This window comes from Daphnia pulex, chromosome 7 (genome assembly GCF_021134715.1).
Source record: "Daphnia pulex isolate KAP4 chromosome 7, ASM2113471v1".
Classification (NCBI taxonomy): Eukaryota; Metazoa; Arthropoda; class Branchiopoda; order Diplostraca; family Daphniidae; genus Daphnia; species Daphnia pulex.
In genome coordinates this window covers 8,910,116-8,937,054 of record NC_060023.1, presented here as the reverse complement: position 1 = coordinate 8,937,054, position 26,939 = coordinate 8,910,116, and the positions used below count along the sequence as shown (strand labels likewise).

Here is a 26,939-nt window from a genome sequence, read left to right as displayed (position 1 = left end):
GTCGTATTATTCATTCGATTTCAAATTTTTAGCCACACCGGTACCGATTTAAAGCTTTCTCTTTCGTTGTTGCATTTTTTAAAAATTAGATATAAAATAGTTAACAAAAATGGTTAAGATTTATTTGTTTGTTTCCCTTTTCGCTTTGATTTGTATTGTTGTCTCGAGCCGAGAAAATGTTGCAACACACCGAGGTAATATGTCCGCCCCCCCTACTGACAAATGAGATGCATTGTACTAATTTTAATGACCTATTGTGGGTGACTAGATGTGTGTGGGGAGCTAATTAATGTTGACAAAGCGGTCGTGATCGACGGTCCGTTCCACGAGGATTGTATTTTAGAATTCCGGACACAAGAGGACCGCATTCTGGCGTTTTCCGTCGTCGATGGAGACGTGAAAGAAGCTAGCGAATGGTTTAAAGTGCGAAAATCAATAAAAATAACTTAATTAGATTAGCTTTTTTAATTTTTAATATTCACTATTAAAATTCATGTGCAAGATTCACGACGGAATCTCAAGAGCGTCTCCGATTCTCCTAGCAGAAAATCAAAAGATCCTCGATGAGCTTTCAAGAAAAGATTTGCCATCGACTCTTTACTCGACACAATCGACAGCTAGCGTGAGATTTATAAAGACGCCTTCTTCAAAGTTACTACTGAAAATTCAAAAGGTAAACTACTGTAAAATGATTTAATTTTCCACTGAATAATTCATCTGAATAATTTTTCTTTTGCTTGTTAAACCAAGGCAGTCAGTTGCTCGTTAAATGTGGGACCAGAAACCCAATGCGGTCGAGTGGTGGACGAAATTTCTTGCTACTGTGCCAATTTCGCCAACGTAAGTAATTGTCGTTAGAATTAGCAATAGAAATTTACATTCTCAATGTCTTAATCAATTGCCTTGATTCAATTCTCATCCGCAGAAAAATCATGCAGACCATTCAATGCTATGCATTGATAATAATATGACATTGGTTTCCTTTGAAAATCGAACGGAGGAAGAGTTCGTTCAAAGAACTTGGAGCACTCGTACGTTATTGTTTCTTGCATAAAATTATTTCTTTTTCAAAACAGCAGGTTCGCTCTCGTGAGTTTGATTCTAATTTTCTCTTTGCAGAAATTCCTTTTTGGACTTCACTGACCGATACTCGACGCGATGGGACTTGGGTTTGGGAGGGTACCATGACCATACTGGACACAGGGGACTACACCCACTGGTTTCCTGGAAGACCCAGTTCTGCAACTGATAATGAAGAAGATTGCATGTTGTACGGTGGCAATACATTTTTGACGTATTGGGGTGACGTTAATTGTACTACAACGTTGGCCAATGCTATATGCGAAGCGCATCCTTAGACAATTATTACAGCAAATAAACAATGTGTTTTATCGTGGTCTCTTCTAGTCCGGTACAGAAGCCGTTGTGTGTTACTTTATACCCTAATAGGTAGATTTAACATAAATGCCGCACTTTCCAGTGGTAAGGACGATCCGACGTGTTCAATTGAAACTAAAACAATGTAAATGAATTTAAGTGGCTAATGTGTTTTCCGTTTACCGCTAGATATGAAATCATAATAACACAACCATGATGGAATAAAATTATAAGGCGGTAAGCTGTACCGTCGGAAAGGAATTTCAACAATTTTTTTCGAATTTTTGTCTTTTAATTGTTTTCATTTGTGAGAAATAAAAAATGTTTCGACATCAATTCACTTTGTCATTGCGTTAAACGTAGATAAGAGATTTCGAACTTCCGCGTAGGACGTGTGCATTTTTAGCTACACGTGTCTTTCTTTTTCATCTAAAGTCCGTTAGATAAGTCAACAGCGCAGTAACTAATTAAAACAAACATAAAGCATAAAGAACATCGCAAAGTCCAAAGAGGCAGAAATTCCCTTAATGTTAGCCTTTGGTTGATTGATTTGAACAATAAAACTACGGACCCAGTTCTCTCTGGTGCCATTGTTTGCCATCTAAAGTTCATTTGATAAATCAGTGTCTTTCAACATTAATTAGGGGATTTTTTTTATCCCTCCACCTTGAAGAGCATTAGTCATCGTTAATATAATCAGTAAACAGCGGTTTTTTTTATTTTATACCTTGAACCATTCCAAATCAAACTAATCAAAAAAACTTGAGACACATCCATTTTTATACTTTGACATGTCTCTATCAGTAACATCATTACGATATTTTATTTCGAAATTGCTTTATTCGGTTTAACGGCCGGCTGGCAATGTTTCCTATATATAAAGACAACATTATGGCACCAAACGGACCACAGTACCAGACAGCATCTCGATCAAAGCAATTCGAAATACATTTTTATTTCGGTTTTTAGTTTATTTTTCTCGATTCAAAATGGTCAAATACTTGGCTCTCTGCGTATTCGCACTGACTCTTGTCAGTTTCGGCTACGGAAATGTCGTTCCATCCAGAGGTAATGAATTTCAATCTAATTTTTGGATGAATTGAGTTGCAAAGCTGTTTTTTTTTATGTCTAGCAGATAATGATAACCAGCTTGCTGTTCCCAGCTGTGGGGGATACATGTTTGTTGACGACGAGGTCGTGATCGACGGTCCGTTTAACGAAAATTGTATTTTGCAATTCGAAACACAAGAGGACCGCATTCTGGCATTCTCCGTCCTTGATGGGGACATGAAAGATGCCCTACAATTTTTGAACGTAACCCAAATTTATTACGAAATTCGACTATCCATTGGTTGACCTTTCTCTTATAATTAGCTAAACAAAATATTCTTTGATGTATAGATTCATAACGGTTTCGGCATTGACTTCCCTATTCTCAAAGTTGAAAATCAGATCACTCACGAAGTCTCACAAAAAAACGCTCCGATCGTCTTGTACACCACAAGTTCCGAAGCGATTGTCACATTCACAAAAAGGGCGGCAAATTCAAATATGAAGTTGAAGATTCAAAAAGTATTGCTCATACACTTTAAATAGGTTGTTTTGTTTTATTCTATGCCTGATTCATTATTTCTCAATTTACCCGAATTATAGGCTGTAGATTGCCCGCTCGGTATCGGAGACAACACCCAATGTGGTCGAGTAGTTGACGATGTTTCGTGCTACTGTGCTATTTTCACTCTTGTAAGTAGCCGTAGTATGTAAACATAGTCGCAAATCTCGCAATATATATTTATGTTTATTTCTTCATCATAATATAATATTTATATGTCAGCAACTGATTAGCCAGTCATTTCTGCTGTGATTTTTTTAAATGGATTTTTTTTTTAAATAATCGCTAAAATTGCTTTTCATTGTTTTTTTTTGTTTTTGTTTTTTTTCAAACAGCGTACTTTCTATGATCAGACCATGGTTTGTCTTGATAACAAGATGAAGTTGGCTATCTTCGAAAATCGAACCGAAGAAGAGAGCGTTCAATCTGCTTGGCCGGGTACTGGTAAGTAGAAGTTCAACAATACAACATAACATAACTTATTTATAACATTATATGAAACATCTGTATGTAATGTATAACATCTGGGTGTCTGAAGTTATATAATCCATATTTTTTTACACAAATTAAAACAAAAATACAGTTGGCCCTGCGTATTGGATATCATTGACCGATTCTCGGCGCGAGAGCACTTGGGTTTGGGAGAGCACGATGACTGTGCTGAAGGCTGGAGATTACACTAATTGGTTTCCTGGAAGACCCAGTTATGTAGCCAACAATCTCGATGACTGTGTGTTGTACGGTGGCAGTTATTTACAATTTTGGGGAGATTATCCTTGCACTGGTACTTGTCGTGCTATCTGTGAAGCACAGCCTTAATAATTTGAAAAGCCCATTACTGATGTAATACATTTATTGGTGGTTATAGAAAACTTACTGAAACAAAAAATATGAATATACTGCATTAGCGAAATAAATAACTCAAAATGACTGCAGCTGCAAGACATTGTCAAAAATTGCAGTCGACATCCTTTTCTAAAGCTTCTCGTTTGATTCGATTCTTTTAAATTCAATTATATAAATAAATAACTGCTAGAATAAAAAGAAGTGAGAACATTTTTCACCTCTGCATATGATATGTATCTTGACGAGTGTCGAGTAGTTACTGTCAATACAAATTAAAGTTTTCTGCATTCCGTTTTTATGATATACTGCGCTATGCACACTACATCGCACTACATGCACGAGTTGTAGAGGTTATAACACATCAACAAGGGTTTAACAAATATTTTAAAATAGACTAAAATAAAAACATTTTACGGTTGATGGATACTGGTTGGATTACTTTGACCCCGATCCAGGCCTTTTCCAGAATAAAGATGTAAATAGATAAATTATTTGCTTGTTGCGCGTTTTTATTTGTTACCTCAATCACACCAAATACCAAAAGTCCAAAGCCAGTCAAGACAAAGTTTTCCCGATGAAGTTGAAGAAGTAGATGAAAGGACAAGATAACAGGCAATAATAATTATTGTTGAGCAATGTATGCATTACAAATAATCAGACATAGATTATAACACAACACACTCTTCATATATGATTATTTTGTTTGTCATTCATCATCTAAAGTTCATTTGATAAGTCAAAGTAATCAGGGGGATTTTTCTAACGCGCTTTTTCTTTCAATATTTGACTATTTCAAAGATTTATTTGGGTGTAGCTTATATTTAGACAATTTTTATGTATCCGCAGTACTAAGGTCATCAGGCGATATACTTCTGCAACCGTTTTCTGTCGGCATGCGAGTCCATATGTGTATACATATACTGTATATAAAGACACCAACATTGGTTGCAGTACTTGCAGAAGGCAAGTAGTAACAAAAACGCAACTGTCGACTAAGCTCAGCAGCGCTCAGCAGAACGACTTTTCCAATTACATTTCAAAAAGTTTATTACCGTAAAAAATAATATGATTAAACTTTTAATTTTGTACGCATGTGCACTAGCGTGTGTCAGTTCCTGCTACGGAAATGCTGTTCCTCTAAAAGGTGTCACATTTTATATTTTTATTATTCAAGTATAATTTAAAGTAATATTTTTGTTTTGTATGTAAAGAAGAAAATACACTTCTTCCACTTTGTGGAGGATACATGTTTGTTGACGACGAGGTCGTGATTGACGGTCCGTTTAACGAAAATTGTATTTTGCAATTCGAAACACAAGAGGACCGCATTCTGGCATTCTCCGTCCTTGATGGGGACATGAAAGATGCCCTACAATTTTTGAACGTAACATATACCTGAATAATATCAATAGCAAAACTCGTAAAATCCAATACGTACGTTCTATAAGTTAAAAGTGTTTTTTTCTTATATGTATAGATTCATGACGGTTTCGGCATTGATTCTCCCATTCTCAAAGTTGAAAATCAGATCGTTCACAAAGTCTCAAGGAAGGACAGACCGACTATCTTGTACACTAAAAATTCGGAAGCTATTGTCAGATTCACAAAAACTCCAACAGATTCAAATTTTCAGCTTATGATTCAAAAAGTATGTTTTTTTTTCATTGCATAATTTAATAGACTCTCTCTTTCTATAGTTAATTATTTAAGCCACTTTACGTTTATTGTTTACTTTTCAATGTGTATATAGGCTGTAGATTGCCCGCTCGGAATCGGAGACAACACCCAATGTGGTTCAGTAGTTGACGATGTATCGTGCCACTGTGCTGTTTTCAATACTGTAAGGAACTGCAAACATAGATTAACAATAGTAGCAAAACTTCTTATTGTCTCCCTTGTTATTGCAATATACTATAATCTAGCATATTTTAAATATTGCTTAATTTTAATGCTCTCACTTTTTCTTATTATTTTAAACAGAAAAGTTTTACGGACATGACAATGTATTGTCTTGATTACAAGATGAAATTGGTTATCTTTGAAAATCGAACCGAAGAAGAAATTATTCAAAAAACTTGGGGCACCCGTAAGTGACAAAATAAAATTGTTTAAGTCGTAAATTGAAATTTGGCTATTAAAAAAAAAAAGGAAATGCAAAACCTATAGCTTGTATAGGAAATCACTTTCTCGATCACTGATCACTGTATTTTTTAAATAACAGAATATGCATATTGGACATCATTGACCGATGCGCGACGCGATGGGACTTGGGTGTGGGAGAGCACCATGTCGGTACTGAGTGCTGGGAATTACACCAATTGGTTTCCTGGCAGACCCAGTCGTGTAGCTAACAACGTCGATGACTGCATGTTGTATGGCGGCGCAACTTATTTGAATTTCTGGGGCGACATCGACTGCGCTACGCTGGCTCGTGGCATCTGCGAAGTGAAACCTTAATTTGCGGGTACTCAAGTTTGTTGGCATACCCACACGCGCTTCCTTTTTATTAGCTTTCATTATTTCTTTAGTACATGTCCCTTGCAATTTTACTAATGGTTATCTTGCTGTCTAGTGTCTATGAAGCACAGCCTCGATTGAAAGCGTTACGGTGGTTTCGGCAAAACTTTATTGAAAGAATTCGGCAAAAGTGGATTCGGCAATTGCCGAAACAACTTTTAAATTGCCGAATCCACCATCGCATTTTTTCTACTCCCCTCCAACTTAAACTATTAAAAACAGCAAAATGCTGGTACGTTGGCGGCACATTTAAGCTCGTCAAAGTGCCATTCGCACAACTGTCCCTATTTGTTGGTACTGATTGGTATTTGGTAGCGTCTAATGATGCTGCCCATTCAAATTAATTTAGCAAAACATCTAAAAAAAAGTGTATACTGGAATGCTGCACTAGTGAAATAAATACAAATTCAATACAAATTCAATAAATATTCAACTTAGTAAATGGATTATTAGTATATCCGGCTCGATCTCGTCTTGGCTTGCCGGCATTACCGATTTACCGCTCTACGCTCTTACCAGCTCTTACTGTCGTACTCAATTACTTTACCTCACCTGACGTCTTGAATGCAGTATTCTCAATAAAAAAATTTAATTAAAGAATATTAATGATGAAAATGAGAAGATTTATGGATTTATATAAAAAATCATATAGATTTATTTAAATAAATTAGAGCCACCATTAGCATTTGAACATTTGTGAATCATTAACGTCTCGTCGCATGCTCGTCGTCTGTTTCGCGCTTTTCGTGTGAACTGTGAACAAAACGTGTGCTTCGACCGGTCTTGAAGTAGCGTTTAAACGAAACCGTTCTTTTCAATCTAACAATTGAAGAAAAATTGTTCTTGCTATTGACTTTCACTCTAATCGAATTTTTTTTAAATTTTTTCACGATGGAGAGCAGAGACGAAGAAGTGAAACCACAGCTACTTCCAGATGTTCAAGTTGTGGCTTCTTGTGATAGTTCAGGAGTTACTTTCATCAATGAAGAAACACCTTTACATTTGGCAGAAAATGGCTTGTACGAAATCGCCTACATAAACATTTCAGAGGAAGACATGATTTCTGAACTTGAACTAATGGAATCAGTCAATAATGACGATGACAGCTCAAGACAAAGTTTCCCTGATCACTATGAAGTGGAAGAAGTAGATGATGATGGACCAGCAAATACTGATGATGCTGATCTTCTAAATCCAGATGAGGAACAAATAGCTATTACTGGTGGTTATCTGGAAGGAATAGTATCGTTTCAAGACTTCATGACAAGAGTAGAAAACTCAGATGGTTCCGAGTCTGGCATGGAAGACTCATCTGATACAGATGATGAAGAAGAAGCGCTGGAAAGAAACCAAAATGACCCAGAATATCTTCCTGAAGGATCTTCCAAAGTTCAAGCTAAACAGAAACTAAAATCAAGTGAACACAAAGGGAGTGGTGCACTTATACCCGAGTCTAAAGGAAATTTTGCTGGCGGCAGTTCTACGAGTTTTTCACAGCAACCACCTACAACCCCAGTGAAAAAGAGAAAATGCACTAGAGTTACAAAAAGACTTCCAGCAAATTTACAAGGTAACCAAATATTCTTTTTTTGTTTAATATGTGTTTACAATAATGGCCTGCAACTTTGAATTTTTCCAATACAAAGGTCTCATGGGTGAAGCAAACTTGAGATATGCAAGGGGTGAGAAGAAAGATGCCATGGACCTCTGTAAGGAAGTAATTAGACAGGTAAACTCATTATAAACTTGTTGGTGTTTTGCTAGTATAATTGTTTTTCCCTTTCCTTAAATTTTTAGGCCCCAAGTTATGCTGAACCTTTTCAAACATTGAGCATGTTCTATGAGGACCAGGGAGATTTTGAAAAGTCATACCAGTTATCTTTAATAGCTGCATATTTAGCTCCTCAAGAGGCCGATGAATGGTTACGATTAGCCGAGGTAAAATAATTAAGATCTAAAAAGCAGCTTTTTTTTTATAGAAAATCAAATTCGTCCGAATGCCGATATCTTCTACTTCAATACTAAAATTTCTCGCTCTATTTCAGGTGTGTTTGAATCGAAGAGATGAGGTGCAGGCAATGAAATGCCTTGCCAAAGCTGTTCAAGCTGACCCTACAAATCTTCAAATTCATCAATAGTAAAGAACACCAGAGAATCTAATTATGCAATACTATTTCATATGTGTTTTATTCTTTCTGTTTCAGTCGCTGCAATGTGTTGGAATCAATTGGCGCTGAAAAAGAGCAGTTGAAAGCTTTCCTGACTATGTTGCGAGGTGTCCAACCGGAAGATGAACAGAAGAAAAATGAATGGGTCGAGCTTGCTGAAAAAATTGCCCGGATGTACTTTGCGAGTGGTCACTTGCATTCAGCGCGTAGAGCTCTCAGTAACGCTCTTGTCACCTGCGCAGATAATTTCAAAATGGAGCATTTTAACCTCTTATTGGAACTTCAGATCTCGACAAAACATTATCTCGATGTCATAAAAGTACGGCAGACTCTTTCAACCGTTACCTATTACTTGATTCACTTAAATAATGAATTCAATCTAATTGCACTTACAGACTCTTAATAGACATTGTGGGTTAGTGTTCAACAACAAGATAATCGACGAAATTGATCTCGAAGAAACGGAATCTATGGAACTGACGAAAGAGCTGCCATTGGACATTCTCAGCAAACTGTGCATTGCCTTGGTTTACTCTAACAAACAAGAATTTGCATTTCCTTTAATCGAAACATTTATGGAGCATGACGTCGAAAGTTTTGGAGATATCTACCTCGACGTTGCAGAAGCCCTGGTAGAAAAGGAGTTCCATCAACAAGCTTTGTAAGAGAAATCCGAAAGTAATTATTTTGCAACATTCGAATTCTCATATTTATCTTTTCCTTACAGGACATTGCTGGAGGTCCTAACTCAAAGCACATCCTTTTCTCAAGCTGCGGTTTGGCTGAAATATGCAAACTGTCTCAATGCTCTGGATCGGGCAGACGAAGCAATTGTGGCATTCCGACATGTTATTCATCTAGTCCCATCAAGTGAGGATGCTAGGATATCTCTAGCAGAATTGCTCACCAAATTAGGTATAACTATCTTAAAACCACTAAACGTTTTCCAGTCTAATCGTTTCCGCGTTAACAGGTCGCCACGAAGAAGCTTTGGAAGCTGTAACGCAAGACTCGGAAGCTACTCGGATTGAAGCCAGCGTTTTGCATCACAAGTGCCTCTTGCTTTTGAAAGAAGGAAAAATGAATCAGTTCATTGCGGCTTACAAATTGCTGATGATGCGCCACGCCAGGAATATTAAATCCAAGGACGAAGTGTACAAAGCGTGCGGCGCCAAAAAAGTAGGGTGGGAGTCGGCGGATGAAGATTCGGACGACGAAGAATTGGAGTTTGGAGCATCGTCGATCGAGTTGGAAGAAGAGTATCGACTTCTCCGGTTAACGTGCGAATACCTGTTCAAGGAGCAACGTCTGGTGGAGCTGGAGCGAATCTGTTTTACGGCTCTTACGTCACCGCTTTTCAGAAGGAAGAGAGAAATTTGCAGAGAAATCCAGTTTATCACCCTTCAAGTGTGTTTAGCTAAAGGCGACTCCTATTATGCTTATAACCTAGCCCGTGGTTTGCTCTTACGTAACAACTTATACAACCATAGAGCTTGGAATCTCATGATTCAGGTGAGACTATCTTGTATTTACTATCGTTCGTTATAATTGACTCGACGTTTTCATTTGAACAGGTTATCATGCGAGGGGACGATGTGCGGTACAATCGTTTTCTTGTGCGACTTCTTCTGAAACACCCCGAACATGTCTGTCTAAGTGTTTTGAATGGTCACGCCTGTGTTGCCAGCGGTACATACAAGTACGCCTTAGGTAAGATGGCAAAGCAAAATTTGGATGAATTTTCATTTAACTTCATTCCCCTTACTATTGCTTAGATGAGTATATGTCGGCGTGCAAAATAGAGCCCAACAATCCGTTGTTTTTGCTGCTTTCTGCCATTGTGTTGATTCAGTTGACGTGTCAAAAGTTTTCTAGCGGAAAGCATTCCCTTGTTACCCAAGCATCCTCTTTCTTCGATGCCTATCTGAAATCAAGAGGGGACTGTCAAGAGGTTTACTACAACATCGGCCGAGGAATGCATCAGCTTGGCCTTCTAAGTCATGCTCTGGACTTTTAGTAAGTCCCATTTTACTTGTATTATATAACACTGTTATATAACGTTGTTTACTTGTATTATATAACATTGTTATATAAGGTTGTTTACTTGTATTATATAACATTTCGCTGTTCTTTTGTACTCAAAAAATGTTTTTGTTTTTAGCAAAAAAGCCCTGCAACACAAGCCAAGCGTCACACACGGAGAGAAAGCCCATGTATTCGACTTATCTAAAGAAATCGCCTTTAATTTATCACTCATCTATCGGTCGGCTGATTTTTCCAATTCTGGAAACGATATTGCTCGTATGTACCTGGACAAGTACATCACTATTTGAAAGGTGATGCATCATTTCGCTTAATATAACAATTTGCGTTAAAATTCCAAGGTACTGTAATGTATTTGTAAATAAATCATCATCAAACAAGGACAACTTAAAAAATCACCGCTCGCTTCGAACACTTAAAGAAAGAGGGAGGCTTTTCCCGATAACATCTAACAGTTCTTTCTAGAATCCTCCTCTGTTTTAAAAACAACTTGTTTGAAGTGATATTTCCCCAATGACTTGGCATTTTTAGCAGCTATACGAAACCTATGAGCTATAAAGGATGCAGACAGCTAAGATTTCCCCTGAGAAAAATACGGCCGGGTTGACAAGTGATGGAAACAGCAGCACCCTTATCTCTTTCTATGAACCAGCTGAACTTTTAACTGTTATCAAACCTTCATCGCAAAGGGCAGCCTCTTCTTTCCAAGACCCAACGACATTCAGCGAAGGACGTGAAGAGAAATGTGCCTGTCACTCGCTTCCAGACTCGTTTTATTGTACGCCAGAGGCCAACAGGTCAAGACAGTCAGAAATGGTATAAAGTTCGTTCGATTTGACCACTGACTTCAGTCTTGACCGATTCACAAAGCCAAAAAGAATGGCTAAAGAATGGTCTCAGCGCGGCTACGAGAGTTCTGTTCTTGCGTCTCGTTACATTGACTTCCGGCCAAAGCCACCGGCGCAACTGGCTGACAGGATCGTGGAATTTCTGAAAGAGAAGGTACAGTAAAACTAGCTGTTAATTCTTACATTATTGTCTAATAATTTGTCGTCTGTTTTTTTCCTAAAAGTATACTGGAGATTTGTCCTTATGTGTGGACGCGGGATGCGGAAGTGGCCAGTGCTCTCTACTTTTATCTTCGCATTTTCAAAAAGTTCTTGCCACAGACATCAGTGCCTCTCAGATTGAAGTAGCCAAATCCCGAAATCATCCTTCCAACATCGAATTCGTGTAATTATTTCAATCACAATTTTATTTTTTATTTGTTTTACATTTTTTTAATTCCTCGTTTAACACGACCAAACAGAGCCAGTCCTGCAGAGCAGTGCCCTGTCGAAGACGGATCGGTACAGCTCGTTAATGCCTGCGTTGCCGCCCATTGGTTCGACCTTCCGGCCTTTTTCAAGGAGTCAGACAGAATTTTATGCTCAAACGGTATTGTCGCCATCGCAGCCTATGTCCCTTTGCTGGAGTTCGTTCACCCTACCGCGTCGGAAGAGCTCGGAGAAGCCATGAAATTGGTAAGAACTTTCGCTTGCCGATTGATCCCCTTTTTACAGTTTTTAACAAGTTCGATTTTTCAAACTTAGTTTTACAGAGTTCGTCTTCGCGATTATTGGGCTAAAGGAGTCAGCATTGTAGATAATGAGTACAAATCCATTACCATTCCGTATGAAGACTTTGTCCGGTAATTTATACAAATGTGTTTACCTTATTAATTTCGGGCAGTTAACCTTATTGCGTTTCTTTAGAGAGGTATTTTATGTCGACGAATGTCGAAAGCTGTCCGATTTGATGAACTTCTTCTCGTCGTGGTGCATATACAACAATTACTGTGAAGTCAACGGAGAAGCAGCTGGAAAAGGAATTCTGGAGGAATTTGCAAACAAGTAAGATTACTCTTTAAGTATTCGGTAGTCAGACATTTGAATATTTTTATGTTGTTTCGTAGCTGCCTGAAAGCCTTAGGATCTACTCAGGAACCGCACGAGGTTGACATCAATTTCAAATTCAAATATGTTCTTCTAATGGCACACAAACCTTGAACTGAAATTTCTTTTACCTTTAAATTTTCCATCCACAGTAGTCACTTTGGTTAGAAAATTGGTACTTATAGCCAATAGTTTTCCACTATAGCCTGCCTGTGCACCTTTTTTTGGTCACGCATTTCTAATACTCAATCCTGTATAAGATCAATTCTGTTTTTCACTTTCTCCTTCGTGAAATACAAAATAGCGACAATCTATTCACGTTCATTCCCAAGTCTTTGCACCGCATTTGTAGTTTTGAAAAACACTTTGCCCGAGGTTGAAACATAATCTTTTCCGATAAACTAATCTCTTGTAAACATCTGCACAGTTTCAAGAAGAAGAAGCTCAAATTCCTTTAGTCCACAAGGGCATCACGTCAACCATTTGGGGATCGTCTGTTTATTCGGAGAAAGTAGTCGTTATACAACATAGTGTTCAATTTTTTTTTTACATGTTTTTGTGAAAACAACTCTCGAAATGACGCGTTGAAACTTCTCTTCTCTTCTTTTAACAAAACAAGTAGTTGCATCATAGGTCTGTTGGGTCGTTGCCACTGATGTCTTGCACTCTCAATAAGGTGGTTGGTTTTGAGTACGTGCGGACTTTGACAAATCGTAGTCATTATTTTTAAGTCCACACACTGACACGGTGCGCGGTACCTCATGTCACCCACAAAGTTATTTGAGAAAGCTTTTTTTCTATTGTAAACTTGTTGAATTAATGAGTCATTCAAAGTCATTCAACATGAATGGATGGAGACGGACGTATATGGAAGTATAGACCTCGCTTTCTTTATAGTCGGTGAAATAAATAAGCGAAAGTCGTGAGATGGTGTGTTGCGGGTAACAGATTCAATTATTTCGTGCGAACAATATTTTTTAAACTCAAAGTCATTCGGGGTGTTATGAAATCACAATGATCCGCAAATTTTCTGGAATTGAAGAAGGATCAAGTGATCTCCAGCCTACTGGGAAATGCTGTTCAAGTTGTTGAGTTCACTCTTTCACTATGGGCCTTTTATTTGTTCTTTTCACTGTAGAACTTAGATTGAAGCCTACTAGACGGCATAACTGACATTCTTTACAGTATAAAAGCACGTCGAGGAACCAGGATGTTCTTCAGTTATGTCAATTCTGTCTGGAACCCGGGACGGCCGCTGTTGAAAAAATGAAACTAGATTCACGTAAGGTGAGATGATACCGCAATAATTATTTCAATGCAAAATCATAACTAACACAATATTTTCCACAGATCTTGAAGCTGCTTATGTGCTGCTTTGCGGCCGCCAATGCAACGGACAAAAGAGCAACCATCAATTCAATTTGATGAGAAAAGTAAGTTTAAAAAAAGAGAAAAGCGACATTGTAAAAAATTATTTCACGACTTATTTGATGCTCACAGATTCAAAAATGTGGAGGGAACACGAATCCTTTTGCGGAGGCGAGCATCAGTCACCCATCAACATTGATTCGTCAAAAGCCGTTGTAACAAATTATCCCAAATTCTGTTTCCACAACTATGATCTGATTTTCCCCGAAAGATTGGAGAACAATGGACACACCGGTATATAACTTTCACCACATCCTAATTTATTTTACAGTTGTGTTATACATTTGTTCTTGACGTATTATTCGGTTTATTCCAGTGGAATTGAAAATTGAGGAACAAGGTCTGCACGCGGAATTGCCTTTTATTACCGGCGGTGGACTCACCGACCGTTACAATTTTGTGCAACTCCACTTTCATTGGGGTAAAACATTATTTGGCAGCGAGCATACTATCGATAGGAAAGCGTACGTGATTTACTTTTTGATGCTATTCTAAATCAACTTAAAAATATTTAAATATTTCATTCCTATTTTTAGATATGCTGGCGAACTGCACATCGTCCACTACAACACCAAATACGGAAATTTTATCGACGCTATCCCTCACGAGGACGGATTGGCTGTCTTGGGAATTCTTATAGAAGTATGAAACATTCAAGTCGAACGTCTGGTCATTTAGTTGTCAACGTCTGGTTTCTTTAATATATGTTTTAGTTGACAGATAGAGACAACCTTGCGTTCCGACATCTCGAACAATTCGAAAATATCATCGATCCTAGCCCAGTCAACGGCGACGTCCTGCACTTCTCTGTTCCATTAGTGGATCTTCTTCCTCACGATACCGACACTGTCTACCGATACAACGGATCGTTGACGAGTGGCGACTGCAACGAAGACGTCATCTGGACGGTTTTTGACACTCCCATCGCCATTTCAGAACGCCAGGTACAACATTTTCATTCCTGTTTTTCATTGCATCCAGCACCTCACACTTGTCTTCTATTTCGGCTTGAATAGTTGGCAAAGTTTAGATTATTGCACGATGAAAACGGCAACCCGCTGAGTGAAAACGTCCGTACAACTCAGCACCTGCACGACCGAGTTGTTTCTTACTGTCCCAAACCCAAATTAGTGAAACCGTTAGTTTTATTTCCCAACGTTTTCACGTCCTTACCCAATGTATTTAGACCCTTTCCAAGCGCATTCACGTTTTATGCCGCACCGTATCATTAATCCGTGGAGTCGAACGCATAACTTTAACTATGACAAGTAGTATCCCCTCTATTATAGTTTCAAATGAATGAGAGACTAGATATAGATGGGCGTTCTAGTTGTAGTATAATAGATACATCACGAACGTGCAGCACGAAAACAATTAAATTTTGCTCATTTCCTGACATCCAAAAATGCCAGAAATAAAACCTATCTATTAACATTTATTTCCTGGGTCTTTCAGTGCGTCTGTGTGAATTGGAAATCGAAAAAAAATGTCAGTGACAATGGGTTGCAAATGGTTTAGATTTCCCAACGATAACTTTACCTATCGGAATGGCAATGCGCACCTTTATTCAAGGTTATAATAGTATCAAGCGTGTAGGTTGTTTGTGTACATGTCACGCGCTAATGGAATATCACACGGTATACAATTGCCCATTCTTTCAGCCGAGTATAGACTCAGGGTTAAACACTACCTAGTGTTTTACAATTTTCATGATCAACCGCACACTTAACATGTCGTAATAGCGTGCACGCCAGTTGGGCTATTTGATTTGCAACCATTTCTAGTGACCTCAAGGGTTTGGATCAAAGCCCGTTGGGTTTTTTTTTATGGATTTTTAAATCTCCACTTATTATGCAATACGTATTTGTATACTTATCCCAGTAGAAAAGGATACACAAAAAAAAAAGGGTTGAAACAAATTCGGAGCCCTTTTTTTACCTTCCTATGTGAAATGGCACACGCACGAGAAAGAGTTCGACCGCCCTTTTAGGCAGCAGGCGCTAATGGTTTTTTTCGATCGGTAAGCCTTGGAACTTTTAAATATTTTTTATTTCATTTTTGTGCTCATAAAAATAAGTCCTTGATACGGCGGTTCTTTTTTTGAAGCTTGCCCACTCCGAATTCGTAAATCTTTGCTGACTTGTCATTCTGTGATACATCCAGATAACCCGGCAGGTGATCTCCAGTCATGGTCAGCCTCCCAGGAAATAAATCCGCCTGGGTTTCCTCCTTTCACTAGCAGATAGAAACAATGAGATACTTGGCATCGGGGAGGTCTTTCCTGCATGGACGTCGAGCTTCATCGTAGTGCTGAAGAATAGCCGCCTGCTGCAATTGCAATCCATCGCAGTATAAATACCAACCGGCTAACCGATAAGGTGCAACAGTTTAATCAGCGGCAGCGCTAAAGCGAGTGCGGGCCGGACCACAGACAACTCGGAAATGATGAAAGTGGCTTCATTGTTCAAGGTAAGTGGACGATTATCGCGTCTTACTCCTTAATCACCTAACTAACACGAGTGACATTTACTTTTCTCCGCAGTTCTGGCTGATGGTTGGCTTTGCGGCTGGCAGTCCTCTGACGAAAGTGGGCGCCCCTTCAACCCATTTTGATTACACAAGTAAGTTGATTTGGTAGCCTAATGGAATAGCTAATAAAAGGATTTCTTGCTTAAAACTATTGTCGCACTGATTGGTAAAGATCCACAGAAATGGGAAGAACACGAGTCGAATTGCGGTGGCCACCATCAGTCGCCCATCAACATCAATACGGAAGAAGTCATCGTCACGAATTATCCGAAATTCATTTTCCAAAATTACGATTTGATTTTTCCTGAGAGCTTGGAGAACAACGGTCATACCGGTACGATTATATTTCTCGTCTTTATTATTTCACAGTTTAAAAAATGGTGTAAGTATTTTGGTAAATTTGGAACAGTCGAGTTGAAAATCGACAACGAAGACGACGACGACGATTTGCCATCCATTTCCGGCGGAGGTCTGGACGACCGTTATAACTTTGCGCAACTTCACTTTCATTGGGACGAAGGTTTATTGGGAAGTGAACATACCATCAACAGGCAAAAGTAAAAAAAAATTGATAGCAATTATACAACATATTGGTTCTTACGTAATCTAATTTGATCCAGATATTCCGCCGAATTGCACATCGTTCACTACAATACGAAATACGGAAGTTTTGATGATGCAAAACCTCATCAGGACGGATTAGCCGTTCTAGGAATTCTTATTGAGGTATAGAAATTATTCCACATTAGCCCGCGTAATTTAATAGAACTAATTACGTATGTAATATCAATTATTTTTAGTTGCAAGCGAGAGACAATATTGCCTTCCGCCATCTCGAACAATTTGACAAAATCATCGATCCTAGCAGGACAATTAGCGATCGATTGCAATTTTCAGTTCCGCTAGTAGATCTTCTTCCTGACAGTACCGAAAGTTTCTTCCGGTACAACGGCTCTCTGACGACACCCGGCTGCAACGAGGACGTCATCTGGACCGTTTTCGAGACTCCGATCGCTATTTCTGTCCGACAGGTAACACTTTTCTAGCGCTGTATAATAGGACAAGAATGTTTTTAAATTCTTAAATGTATTTATAAATTAGCTGGCAAAGTTCAGACTACTAAACGACGAAAACGGGATGCCACTAGGGAAAAATGTCCGTCCAACTCAAATGCTACACGACAGAGTCGTTACCTACCGGCCGGATCCCAATCCTATCCAATCATTATTCTCCTTTCCCAGCCATCTTCCAAACTTATTCAAACCATTCTCAAACGAGTTCCAGCAGTCTAACTTTTAAAAATCCTTCCATTCAGCATGATCCTCAGCAACTCCGACCCGAAGGTCGATTGCACAATCATTGAATCTAATCCGCACATCATCCGCAAAGGATGGTTCGGTAACGGAACAATTCAGACCACATATACATATGTTTGCATGATCATTTATAAATACGCATCAGCAGTGCTAACCGTGTGTATGATATAGTAATTGACTTTGTTTGCCAATATAATGAGTTGAAATTTGCCAAGAAAACATATTTAAATTTTAGGAAAACCTGCCGTTTTTTGAAGTTGCATGTCCGACCGAGGGCCAACTTACTTTGATTTTGGCAGTGTTTCAAATTTATGTTGAAATTTTTTACTGTTTTGCGAAAGCTCTGCCACTAAAATCACTTGCGGAAGACGTTGAAATAATTCCTTTGTGTTGCGTAACATTTCATGCGTAATCCCATCCGTCCTTTCTCCGGTGACTTCTAAGGCTCGATGGACGCCTGAATAGAAAGTATTATCAACAGCATTATTCAAGTTTGTCTATAAGACCATATTGCTATTCATTTCTTTTCAAACAGGGTTTTTTTTTTGTATTTGAGGCTGCTGCTGGGCTAAAAGTGGAGAGAAGAGAAACGTCCAAATAAATGTGTGCCATAGCAGGGCATAAAACCTCTACACGGCACAGATGAAATGTTACTCTACAAACCGGGTAAAACTAGAAAAAAAAAACACGAGAGTTTGTGTGTATCGCAGATACAAAGATTATTCGACTTTTTTCCGCCATGGCCGATTGCCACTTTCCACGGACTCGCCGTAGGTTACTCCTTATTAGATTGCTGGAATTTCCTTATTCACTAGGAAAAGTGGCTTAAAATTGGTCTCTCGTAATATACATTAGCTTTCATCACAGTATAAAAATGAAGCGGGAAACCCAAAAAACGCGACAGTTGTATCTAGCGCAGCTTTGACGACGGACAATTTGGAAATGGTGGAGAAGTGTTCGTTGACGTGCCAGGTATATACGCTGTCAGTCAACTCCTTGTGAATCAAAGTGTTAATTAATTATTTTTGAACAGGTGTTACTGTTAACATGTACATGTTTTACGGCTACTATTGCCAAGCCGAATATGGCGCCCGCAAATTCCATTGCCAGTTTTCTAAATTGGAATGAGCACGAGTCACATTGCGGAGGCCAGCATCAATCACCCATCAATATCGAATCGAATAAGGCCTTCCTAGCCAACTACCCCGAATTCATTTTCCACCAATATGACCGTATTTTTCCCGAAATATTAGAGAACGACGGGCACACTGGTAATGGATAATTAAATTACACTACTTTTTTAATATTTTTTGCTACCCATAGAATTTTCTACACAACAGTTGAGTTGAAGATTGAAGAGCAAGGCCTGTGCGAGGAATTGCCTTTCATCTCCGGCGGAGGCCTGGGCGACCGCTACAACTTTGTACAGCTACACTTCCATTGGGGCGAAAGTGTACGTGGCAGTGAGCACAGAATTAATGGCAAGCAGTAAGCCATTTAATTCACATATTTTCAATTGAATTCAAACTAATTTTCGTGATTTGATGTTTCCTTTTAAAAGATATCCCGCCGAAATGCACATCGTTCACTACAACTCGAAATATGGAAACTTTAATGATGCTCTACCACACGCAGATGGATTAGCTGTCTTGGGGGTTTTGATTGAGGTTTGAATAACTAATAAAACACTTATCTTTTTTTGTCTGCTTTTTTTTCGAGCCTTTTTCTTGTGCGTGCCGATGCCGATGAATAGGTTGCCCAAAATAATGTGCCCAAAATGCACCTCCAAAGTAACGACAACGAGTACAAAAGAAAGGGAAAGAGAGCTAACCAATTGTTCTGGTCGCTCGGCTTTTAAAGTCCAAGATTAATATATGCTATGATACTTATACCGGAAAATATTATCCTTTGTACTCCAACATTTTTTTTTAAATACTTAGACAATAAGCGCTCAGCCTGATTGTTTTTTCTATTTGTTATGGTAGCTGCAACCGAGAGACAACATCGCATTCCGACATCTGGAACAATTTGATAACATCGTCAATCCTAGTACCACCAACACCGATGCTTTGCAGTTTTCTGTGCCGCTGTCGGAGCTTCTACCTGATAACACTGGCAGTTTCTTCCGATACAATGGTTCGTTGACTAGTGGAAATTGCAACGAAGATGTCATCTGGACGATTTTTGACACGCCAATCGCTATTTCTGAACGACAGGTAAGATTTCCTTATATTTCTGTCTATGAATAGATTAGGAAAGCGACGAAGCTTTACATCATTATTGATATGAATTTAAATATTTAGTTGGCAAAGTTCAGACTGCTACGTGATGACAATGGCAATCAGTTAATACAAAACGTTCGTCCGACTCAACTGCTGCACGAACGAGTTGTAATGTACCGCCCAGATATGATGGATTACGAACCGAATTTCAATCCAACAAATCCATTTCTTTCATTTCCAAATATATTCTCAGCGTTTCCAAATGTATTTCAATCAAATTAAACACAGATGTTAATCCTTTGCTTGCACAGTTTTGACTCCTATTCGGCTATCCGCACCGCAACTTTTATTTCTCTAGTTCTAATACCATCCCAATAACACTTTCTTCATCCTCTAAAAATGTCTAATCTTAATCTTTTATGTAGTTGTGGCTTGTGGGTTTCCATTTGAGGAATTTCAACTGAAGGATTTCTGAATCACCACATACAAAAAGTGCAATTAGGGAATTAGCCGATTAACCTAATTTGGTCAACGAAAAAAAATAGTATCCACAACAAATATCCGACAGTAAAACCAGCATGTCCTTGATTTGCCGGGGATTTTATTTATTTCTTAACTTTTTTTATGGAAGAGGAGAGGGTGGGGGCGGAGATTTCCGCAAGCATGCTTATATGGTATAATTTTATGTACACGCCTCTTCATGGTACTATGAAAGCTGTTTCAGCGTAATAAAAGCAAGGCGACAGTCTCTGATCAACAGTTGAGATATGACGACGAAGAAAGCTTCTTTGCTGCGCAAGGTAAACGCGTCTGTTTACATTGTTTTTTTGTTTTTTTTTTAACTGACAGTTCCTGTCAAAGGATTAAATTTTATGTTTTGGGCAGTTCACACTTTTACACCTATTATAGTAAATTTGTCGATTGGCAAACTCAACATGGCGCAACTAACTCACATTGCTAGTTTCCTAAATTGGAAAGAGCATGAATCACAATGTGGAGGCCAGCACCAGTCGCCCATCAACATCGAATCGAACGATGCCATCATCGCCGATTATCCTGAATTCATTTTCCACAATTACGACCTTGTTTTCCCCGAGAGATTGGAGAATAACGGTTACACCGGTAAGGAATATTTAGCACCCTTGCATTGCATTATAGTTTTTTTTGTATCTGATCATTTGGAATTTTAAACAACAGTTGAATTAAAAATTGAAGAGCAAGGAATGGGCGCGGAATTGCCCTTCATTACCGGTGGAGGCCTCAAGGACCGTTACAACTTTGTTCAGCTCCACTTCCACTGGGGCCGAAGTTTTTCTGGCAGTGAACACAGAATTGATGGAGAACAGTGCGAAATTGATCAAATAGCATAATACGGAATTTGATTCAATTCATTTCATAATGTTATACTCCTATTTTAGATATCCGGCCGAACTGCACATGGTCCATTACAATTCGAAATACGGAACTTTTAGCGAAGCTCTGTCTAACGAGGATGGATTGGCTGTATTTGGGATTATGATTGAGGTTTAAATATAGTTTATTTCGATAAGAACTTGTCGTAAGATCACATTGTTATTTTTTTTTTTACTTTCTTAGCTGCAACCGAGAGACAACATTGCATTCCGACATCTCGAACAATTTGATAACATCATCGATCCCAGTATCGCAAAAAGCGATGCATTGCGATATTCTGTCCCACTGTCGGATCTTCTTCCTGATAATACCGACAGTTTCTTCCGATACAACGGATCGTTGACTACTGGCGACTGTAACGAAGACGTCATCTGGACAATTTTTGATACTCCGATTGCTATTTCTGAACGACAGGTAGAAATATTTTACGTTTCACATTGTCAAGTTTTATATAGATGATGGTAGAAACTAACAGAAGAGTAATTGTGTCTAATTTTTTTTAAAATTTTATTATTTAGTTGGCAAAGTTCAGACGGCTACGTGATGAACACGGAAACGAATTGATAGAAAATGTCCGGTCAACTCAGCTTCTGCACGATCGAGTTGTTATGTACCGTCCACAGTCAAATCCTTCAAGTCCATTACTTTCATTACCAGACCTTATCTCAGCGATAGAATTTCCACTTGAGTAAACAACAATGTTGTTCTTTTGCGCGCAGACATAAAAAAAATGGCTTAACAGCCTTGATCTTGTTAACCACGTCCTATAACCAATACGCTAGCTGTTCATCTTCTTACTAATCTACTAAATTATAATGTCGTCTTAACTGACATCGTACATTTCCCTCGCTCAAACAAAATTGGGCTACTTTGACGTTGTATGCCGCTCTCCACACTCAGCAACCTCCGGTAACTGCTATGATCAGCAAACCCTCTCTTTTTTATTATTTTATCTCGTTTATTCTGTCTTTTATCTGAAAATAGGTAATAAATATTTTTCAAAAACCTAATTCATGAGTTCACGTCTTATTTAGCTATACATCTTATAACTTCTTCTCGCAAAGTCACAATTCAAAAAATCATAATCTCGCGCCGTCGCGCGTCTTCTTTGACGAATGAATGACGAGCGACTGAACGACATAATCTGGCAATGCTGGTTTTTAAAGAAACTAGCAGACAACGTGACAACGCGCGGGCTTTGGAATTTTGGTTCTGTTTTGGACTTTTGGTTTCAGTTGTGGTTGTGCTAAAAAAATGTGCTAAAACTATCGAGAACAATTTTTTTGTGCGTGGTTGCTTCTGTGTCAATGCTTTCAATAAGTTTATCATAAAAAAACAGTCAAGGTTGGACAATGTGTACAAAATCTTTTCAGATTTTGTCATGGTCTGATATTTCTACTGGTTGTGTGTCCAGTGTTAACACAGCTGAAAGTAAGCTCATGTGTCTCAATGTCTCTTTTTAATTGATTTACAGCTTGATTGTGTTAAATTTAAAAAACATGATACAGTCTGGAGAAACTATTCTGGTAACAGTGAAATCCTTGCAGGTTGTCTTTCTGAAATCTGCAGCAAATTATGAAGTTATTTTTGAGGTTTTTCAGATGCAAGTTGACCTCTAAAAGGGATAAATCAGAGTTTACATTGCTTTGCTTTAGGTTGCTGCTAATGAAGATATGAAGAAGTTGAGGTAATATTGCTACACACATTTTCCATATCATCAAACTTTATTGAAACAATCGACACATTTCTTAGGTTAAATATAGGATTTGGATTTCAAAAGATGAGACAAAAATTTGAAAAATGCATTGGATATTGACATTAATGATTTCTTTTGTCACTGGTGTGGTCAAAGATTGCTCAGTTATTTGGTGCCTTCACTCTCATATTCTCGTGAATGGTACGTTAGGCTATTACAACGTTTCCTATTCAACTTTTTCTAAAAGAGCTAGAAGAGACGATTGACCGGGATCAAAAGGGAAAATAGGAAAGATAAGAAATGTACAACCGTAGCAGGACCTCTATACAACATTAAAAAGAAACTGGATAAAACTAAAATTAACTGAAAAGTACAAGATTTTCCCAGATATTATTTGACTTTGTTCCGCCATGGCCCACGGTCACTTTCCCAGGAAACGCCGTAGGTTACTCTTAAGGTCACTGTGGAATTTCATTATTCCCTAGGAAAATGTGGCTCAATATGTGGTCTTTTAATATCTTCCGTTAAATTATTACAGCATAAAAACGACGTGGGAAACCAAATGACCGACAGTTCTGTCTAGCAAAGCGTTGGTGGCGGACAATTTCGAAATGGTGGAAAATGCGTCGTTGGTGTGCAAGGTAATCTGTCACTGTCAACTTCTTGTCAAACAAGTGGTAATTTAATTTTGTGACAGTGGTTATTATTTATGTTTTTTGCGGCTGCCAATGCCAAGCCTAATTTGACGCCCACAATTTCCATTTCTGGTTTTTCAAATTGAAAAGAGTTTGAGTCACGTTACTTAGGCCAGCACAATCGATATCGAATTGGAAAAAAGTTTCACAAATGTATGACCTGGTTTTCCGATAAATTATTGGAGAATAACGGTCACACCTGGTAGATAGGGACTATTGGAATCCTTGAATTGGACCCACATATTTTTAATTTTATTTATTATCATTTCATGCAATTGTTGAACCGAAGATTGAACAGCAAGACACGGCCGAGGAATTATATTTCATTATCGCCGGAGGCCTCACAAGTCACAACTTTGAATAGCTCCAGTGCTCCACTTGCATCAGGGCAAAGATAGAGAACACGTACTTGATGTGTACGCTACTCGCTATTGATTAATATTATTTTGACTGAGTTATTAAATTGATTTGCAAAATTTCGTGCTTCTTTTTAAAAGGTAGCTAGCTGTTCGAACTTACAATAGTTACTCATCGTTTCACTACAATTCGAAATATGGAAGCTTCAACGATGCTCTACCTCATGCAGGTGAGTTAGCTGTCTTGGTGTAAATGATAGAGGTTTAAGTAACTTAAAAAAATAATTTTATTCTTCATTGATGAACATACTCTATACCTTTCCTTCTTAATATTATTTGGCATGCAAATGCAAAGTAACAAGTAGAAAAGAAAGTGCTTCTGCTTTTCAGCTTTACAACAATGGGTGTGTGCAACATGATTATTTATTTACAATATTTGCCTTATGGCTCGCTAAAGAGCGCAATATGTTCGTTTCTTGGATTTCGAAATGTATTCTCGGCGCTTCCAAATGTATTTCACCCAAATTGAACACGGAAATAATTCCTTTGTTTATTTGTTTGGACTCGGATTCTTCTGCCCGCTTTTGAACGTGTAAAACCGGAATGAACCGGAATGAAGCTGAAATAATCAGGAAAAAACAGGTTTTTGAATTGCAGTGGAATTAATTATTATTATCTTTTTAGGAGTAGGGATTTCCGGAGAGATGTCTTGTGGTCACTTTGCCAACACTTTTGAAACACGAAGTGCCTTAAGGCTCCTGGATTTTCCCAGCTCAGTAAAAAAAATTGACGTTTTAGACGTTAAATTTTGGTTCAATAACATGTTCATTGGTCAACAACATGTATGGTTCAACTGTACACAGGAGTCCCTATATAAAAGAAGCGAAAAGCCCTCAGACTGCTTCAGAAACCTCAGACGCCTCCGACTATCAGTTGAGAAATGACGATGAAAGCTACTTTGTTATGTAAGGTAAGCTAGTCCGTTTATTAGCTATATAGTTTTATATACTGACAGATTCGTGTAAAAAAAGTTAATTCATTTTTCTGACAGTTCTTACTATTGGACCTATTAGTAAATTTTTCAATTGGAAATGCTAAGCCGTATATGGAACCACAATCGATTCCGTCTATCCGTTTCTTAAATTGGAAAGAGCATGAATCACATTGTGGAGGCCAGCACCAGTCGCCCATCAATTTCGAATCAGATACAGCCATCATAGCCAATTATCCTGAATTCATTTTCCACAAATACGACTTGATTTTTCCCGGGAGATTGGAGAATAACGGTCACACTGGTAGGGGACTGTTTCGCCTTCTTAAATTACATCAAAAGATTTTAAATTCTAATGATCTTTAATTTAATAAAACAGTTGAGTTGAAGATTGAAGAGCAAGGCATGGGCGAGGAATTACCTTTCATTACCGGTGGAGGCCTCACAGAACGTTACAACTTTGTTCAGCTTCACTTTCATTGGGGCCAACATTTATTTGGTAGTGAACACCGAATTGATGGAGCACAGTAAGAGATTGCTTTTTAATTTGTGATCAATAAATTAAATAATGTTTTTCACCTTTTTAGGTATCCGGCCGAATTGCACATCGTTCATTACAACTCTAAATACGGAAGTTTTAACGGAGCTCTGTCTCATGACGATGGATTAGCTGTCTTGGGGATTCTGATTGAGGTTTGAATATAGTTTTAATCTTGTTCATAATTTGTATCACTACGTAAGATTTTTAACATGTCTTGCTTTTACTTTAGTTGCAAGCAAGAGACAACATTGCATTCCGCCATCTCGAACAATTTGATAACATCATCGATCCCAGCATCGCAAACAGCGATGCATTGCGATATTCTGTCCCACTGTCGGATCTTCTACCTGACCAGACGAACAGTTTCTTCCGATACAACGGTTCGTTAACTAGTGGAAAATGCAATGAAGGCGTCATTTGGACAATTTTTGATACTCCGATTGCTATTTCTGAACGACAGGTAGCCTATACATATTTCACCTGACGGTTTTATTCTATTGGCACTTTGGCAGAAAATGACAGAAACTTAATTTTTAATTTTTTTGAAATTTTAAAATTTAGTTGGCAAAGTTCAGACTGTTACGCGACGAAAACGGAAATGAATTGATAGAAAATGTTCGTTTGACTCAGCTGCTGCACAATAGAGTTGTTATGTACTGTCCATATTCAAGTCCGTCAAATCCTGTACTTCCATTTTCAGATGTAGAATATTCACCTGTAGAATTTCCGTTTAATTAAACTCTCTGCTGTTCTTGTGCGTACAGTGTGAACGTTTGTACACTTGATTGTTTAACAGACCTTGTTTCTAAATAAAATGAAAAAAATTATAATGACTTTATCTCATTTATTCATGTTTCCTGTATAAAATTAAAGAAATTTTTTTGCAAAATCTGTGACATGTTTAACTTACCTTCCATGCTTACAACTTTAAAGTTTGCAAGGTATATAAAAGTCAATCTCCTCATAAGTTGAAGTAGGTTGAAGCAGAATATGAGTTGTGAAAAAAACCCTGTTTTTTTCAGTTATGAAAAAGATATACTTAGTTCGATATCATTAGTTTAGTTACTACTACAAGTTTAGTTCTAGTAGTCTACTAGACTGGTTACGAATTTGCCGCGATTATCAATTTATCATGCCGCGTATTTGCCGCCTCTCTTCCCGCGCAAAAAGTGTCCAATATCTGGCAATGTTGATTAAAAATTATGCAAAAATGAAACTAGCAGACAAGACAACGTGATAACGCGCGGGTTTCGTT

At 38.2% G+C, this 26,939-nt stretch overlaps 9 protein-coding genes across 13 annotated transcripts; all 9 read left to right on the top strand.

Annotated features, from left to right (window-relative positions):
• The first annotated feature begins 10 nt into the window (after positions 1–10).
• Positions 11–1,396, top strand: LOC124197943 (CD209 antigen-like). Its single transcript, XM_046593531.1, has 6 exons — positions 11–194; positions 269–423; positions 503–673; positions 751–840; positions 926–1,031; positions 1,120–1,396. The coding sequence occupies exons 1-6, from the start codon at positions 110–112 to the stop codon at positions 1,356–1,358; spliced, it is 846 nt and encodes a 281-aa protein (XP_046449487.1). The 5' UTR covers positions 11–109; the 3' UTR covers positions 1,359–1,396.
• An 890-nt stretch (positions 1,397–2,286) lies between these two features.
• Positions 2,287–4,122, top strand: LOC124197940 (C-type lectin mannose-binding isoform-like). The gene is made up of 6 exons (XM_046593526.1): positions 2,287–2,445; positions 2,519–2,691; positions 2,779–2,949; positions 3,031–3,120; positions 3,325–3,433; positions 3,573–4,122. The coding sequence occupies exons 1-6, from the start codon at positions 2,367–2,369 to the stop codon at positions 3,806–3,808; spliced, it is 858 nt and encodes a 285-aa protein (XP_046449482.1). The 5' UTR covers positions 2,287–2,366; the 3' UTR covers positions 3,809–4,122.
• A 666-nt stretch (positions 4,123–4,788) lies between these two features.
• On the top strand, positions 4,789–6,767 carry LOC124197941. 2 transcript variants are annotated; one of them, XM_046593529.1, is made up of 6 exons: positions 4,789–4,979; positions 5,050–5,219; positions 5,313–5,483; positions 5,586–5,675; positions 5,816–5,921; positions 6,057–6,767. In XM_046593529.1, exons 1-6 carry the CDS (start codon positions 4,901–4,903, stop codon positions 6,290–6,292), a joined length of 852 nt encoding a protein of 283 aa, XP_046449485.1. In that variant the 5' UTR covers positions 4,789–4,900; the 3' UTR covers positions 6,293–6,767. The 2 variants fall into 2 exon arrangements, with proteins under 2 accessions (XP_046449485.1, XP_046449484.1); XM_046593528.1 differs by having other exon boundaries at positions 4,790–4,979; positions 5,047–5,219.
• Positions 6,768–7,036: 269 nt separating this feature from the next.
• On the top strand, positions 7,037–10,944 carry LOC124197936 (general transcription factor 3C polypeptide 3-like). The gene is made up of 11 exons (XM_046593520.1): positions 7,037–7,922; positions 7,999–8,081; positions 8,150–8,290; positions 8,398–8,489; positions 8,557–8,839; positions 8,916–9,181; positions 9,248–9,435; positions 9,494–10,032; positions 10,095–10,230; positions 10,296–10,536; positions 10,682–10,944. The coding sequence occupies exons 1-11, from the start codon at positions 7,244–7,246 to the stop codon at positions 10,851–10,853; spliced, it is 2,820 nt and encodes a 939-aa protein (XP_046449476.1). The 5' UTR covers positions 7,037–7,243; the 3' UTR covers positions 10,854–10,944.
• Positions 10,945–11,428: 484 nt separating this feature from the next.
• On the top strand, positions 11,429–12,811 carry LOC124197945 (putative methyltransferase DDB_G0268948). The gene is made up of 6 exons (XM_046593533.1): positions 11,429–11,565; positions 11,636–11,796; positions 11,873–12,086; positions 12,156–12,253; positions 12,318–12,455; positions 12,518–12,811. The coding sequence occupies exons 1-6, from the start codon at positions 11,443–11,445 to the stop codon at positions 12,609–12,611; spliced, it is 828 nt and encodes a 275-aa protein (XP_046449489.1). The 5' UTR covers positions 11,429–11,442; the 3' UTR covers positions 12,612–12,811.
• Positions 12,812–13,408: 597 nt separating this feature from the next.
• Positions 13,409–14,867, top strand: LOC124197949 (carbonic anhydrase 2-like). Its single transcript, XM_046593537.1, has 6 exons — positions 13,409–13,784; positions 13,848–13,930; positions 13,998–14,159; positions 14,242–14,389; positions 14,462–14,567; positions 14,646–14,867. Exons 2-6 carry the CDS (start codon positions 13,885–13,887, stop codon positions 14,742–14,744), a joined length of 561 nt encoding a protein of 186 aa, XP_046449493.1. The 5' UTR covers positions 13,409–13,784; positions 13,848–13,884; the 3' UTR covers positions 14,745–14,867.
• A 950-nt stretch (positions 14,868–15,817) lies between these two features.
• On the top strand, positions 15,818–17,980 carry LOC124197938 (putative carbonic anhydrase 3). Its single transcript, XM_046593524.1, has 8 exons — positions 15,818–15,945; positions 16,089–16,394; positions 16,468–16,546; positions 16,627–16,788; positions 16,864–17,011; positions 17,075–17,180; positions 17,255–17,485; positions 17,556–17,980. The coding sequence occupies exons 2-8, from the start codon at positions 16,368–16,370 to the stop codon at positions 17,751–17,753; spliced, it is 951 nt and encodes a 316-aa protein (XP_046449480.1). The 5' UTR covers positions 15,818–15,945; positions 16,089–16,367; the 3' UTR covers positions 17,754–17,980.
• Positions 17,981–18,313: 333 nt separating this feature from the next.
• LOC124197937 (putative carbonic anhydrase 3) lies at positions 18,314–22,415 on the top strand. 3 transcript variants are annotated; one of them, XM_046593522.1, is made up of 7 exons: positions 18,314–18,540; positions 18,626–18,742; positions 18,804–19,041; positions 19,111–19,258; positions 19,332–19,437; positions 19,756–19,986; positions 21,924–22,407. In XM_046593522.1, exons 1-7 carry the CDS (start codon positions 18,418–18,420, stop codon positions 22,095–22,097), a joined length of 1,137 nt encoding a protein of 378 aa, XP_046449478.1. In that variant the 5' UTR covers positions 18,314–18,417; the 3' UTR covers positions 22,098–22,407. The 3 variants fall into 3 exon arrangements, with proteins under 3 accessions (XP_046449478.1, XP_046449477.1, XP_046449479.1); XM_046593521.1 differs by lacking the exon at positions 21,924–22,407 and adding an exon at positions 20,074–20,493 and having other exon boundaries at positions 18,323–18,540; XM_046593523.1 differs by lacking the exons at positions 18,314–18,540; positions 18,626–18,742; positions 18,804–19,041; ... (1 more) ...; positions 19,332–19,437; positions 19,756–19,986 and adding exons at positions 20,656–20,792; positions 20,878–21,114; positions 21,190–21,337; positions 21,411–21,516; positions 21,589–21,819 and having other exon boundaries at positions 21,924–22,415.
• A 2,418-nt stretch (positions 22,416–24,833) lies between these two features.
• Positions 24,834–26,527, top strand: LOC124197935 (putative carbonic anhydrase 3). 2 transcript variants are annotated; one of them, XM_046593517.1, is made up of 7 exons: positions 24,834–24,928; positions 25,016–25,122; positions 25,204–25,447; positions 25,523–25,670; positions 25,731–25,836; positions 25,914–26,144; positions 26,246–26,527. In XM_046593517.1, exons 2-7 carry the CDS (start codon positions 25,093–25,095, stop codon positions 26,420–26,422), a joined length of 936 nt encoding a protein of 311 aa, XP_046449473.1. In that variant the 5' UTR covers positions 24,834–24,928; positions 25,016–25,092; the 3' UTR covers positions 26,423–26,527. The 2 variants fall into 2 exon arrangements, with proteins under 2 accessions (XP_046449473.1, XP_046449474.1); XM_046593518.1 differs by having other exon boundaries at positions 24,837–24,928; positions 25,016–25,115; positions 25,203–25,447.
• Positions 26,528–26,939: the final 412 nt, after the last annotated feature.

Coding starts and splice junctions, on each gene's coding strand:
- LOC124197938 (XM_046593524.1), top strand. CDS start 16,368: ATGATGAAAGTGGCTTCATTGTTCAAG. Junction 17,012..17,074: donor CATACCATCAACAGGCAAAA/GTAAAAAAAAAT, acceptor AATTTGATCCAG/ATATTCCGCCGAATTGCACA. Junction 17,486..17,555: donor TCGCTATTTCTGTCCGACAG/GTAACACTTTTC, acceptor TTTATAAATTAG/CTGGCAAAGTTCAGACTACT.
- LOC124197937 (XM_046593521.1), top strand. CDS start 18,418: ATGTTACTCTACAAACCGGGTAAAACTAGAAAAAAAAAACACGAGAGT. Junction 19,438..19,755: donor TCTTGGGGGTTTTGATTGAG/GTTTGAATAACT, acceptor TTGTTATGGTAG/CTGCAACCGAGAGACAACAT. Junction 19,987..20,073: donor TCGCTATTTCTGAACGACAG/GTAAGATTTCCT, acceptor TTAAATATTTAG/TTGGCAAAGTTCAGACTGCT.
- LOC124197945 (XM_046593533.1), top strand. CDS start 11,443: ATGGCTAAAGAATGGTCTCAGCGCGGCTACGAGAGTTCTGTTCTTGCG. Junction 11,797..11,872: donor CCTTCCAACATCGAATTCGT/GTAATTATTTCA, acceptor ACGACCAAACAG/AGCCAGTCCTGCAGAGCAGT. Junction 12,254..12,317: donor CCGTATGAAGACTTTGTCCG/GTAATTTATACA, acceptor GCGTTTCTTTAG/AGAGGTATTTTATGTCGACG.
- LOC124197949 (XM_046593537.1), top strand. CDS start 13,885: ATGCAACGGACAAAAGAGCAACCATCAATTCAATTTGATGAGAAAA. Junction 14,160..14,241: donor GGAGAACAATGGACACACCG/GTATATAACTTT, acceptor GGTTTATTCCAG/TGGAATTGAAAATTGAGGAA. Junction 14,568..14,645: donor TCTTGGGAATTCTTATAGAA/GTATGAAACATT, acceptor TTTAGTTGACAG/ATAGAGACAACCTTGCGTTC.
- LOC124197936 (XM_046593520.1), top strand. CDS start 7,244: ATGGAGAGCAGAGACGAAGAAGTGAAACCACAGCTACTTCCAGATGTT. Junction 8,082..8,149: donor GTAAGGAAGTAATTAGACAG/GTAAACTCATTA, acceptor TTAAATTTTTAG/GCCCCAAGTTATGCTGAACC. Junction 8,490..8,556: donor AATCTTCAAATTCATCAATA/GTAAAGAACACC, acceptor TTTCTGTTTCAG/TCGCTGCAATGTGTTGGAAT.
- LOC124197943 (XM_046593531.1), top strand. CDS start 110: ATGGTTAAGATTTATTTGTTTGTTTCCCTTTTCGCTTTGATTTGTATT. Junction 674..750: donor TACTACTGAAAATTCAAAAG/GTAAACTACTGT, acceptor TGTTAAACCAAG/GCAGTCAGTTGCTCGTTAAA. Junction 1,032..1,119: donor TCAAAGAACTTGGAGCACTC/GTACGTTATTGT, acceptor TTCTCTTTGCAG/AAATTCCTTTTTGGACTTCA.
- LOC124197941 (XM_046593528.1), top strand. CDS start 4,901: ATGATTAAACTTTTAATTTTGTACGCATGTGCACTAGCGTGTGTCAGT. Junction 5,220..5,312: donor ATGCCCTACAATTTTTGAAC/GTAACATATACC, acceptor TTATATGTATAG/ATTCATGACGGTTTCGGCAT. Junction 5,676..5,815: donor ACTGTGCTGTTTTCAATACT/GTAAGGAACTGC, acceptor TATTTTAAACAG/AAAAGTTTTACGGACATGAC.
- LOC124197935 (XM_046593517.1), top strand. CDS start 25,093: ATGACGATGAAAGCTACTTTGTTATGTAAG. Junction 25,448..25,522: donor GGAGAATAACGGTCACACTG/GTAGGGGACTGT, acceptor TTAATAAAACAG/TTGAGTTGAAGATTGAAGAG. Junction 25,837..25,913: donor TCTTGGGGATTCTGATTGAG/GTTTGAATATAG, acceptor CTTTTACTTTAG/TTGCAAGCAAGAGACAACAT.
- LOC124197940 (XM_046593526.1), top strand. CDS start 2,367: ATGGTCAAATACTTGGCTCTCTGCGTATTCGCACTGACTCTTGTCAGT. Junction 2,446..2,518: donor AAATGTCGTTCCATCCAGAG/GTAATGAATTTC, acceptor TAGCAGATAATG/ATAACCAGCTTGCTGTTCCC. Junction 3,434..3,572: donor ATCTGCTTGGCCGGGTACTG/GTAAGTAGAAGT, acceptor ACAAAAATACAG/TTGGCCCTGCGTATTGGATA.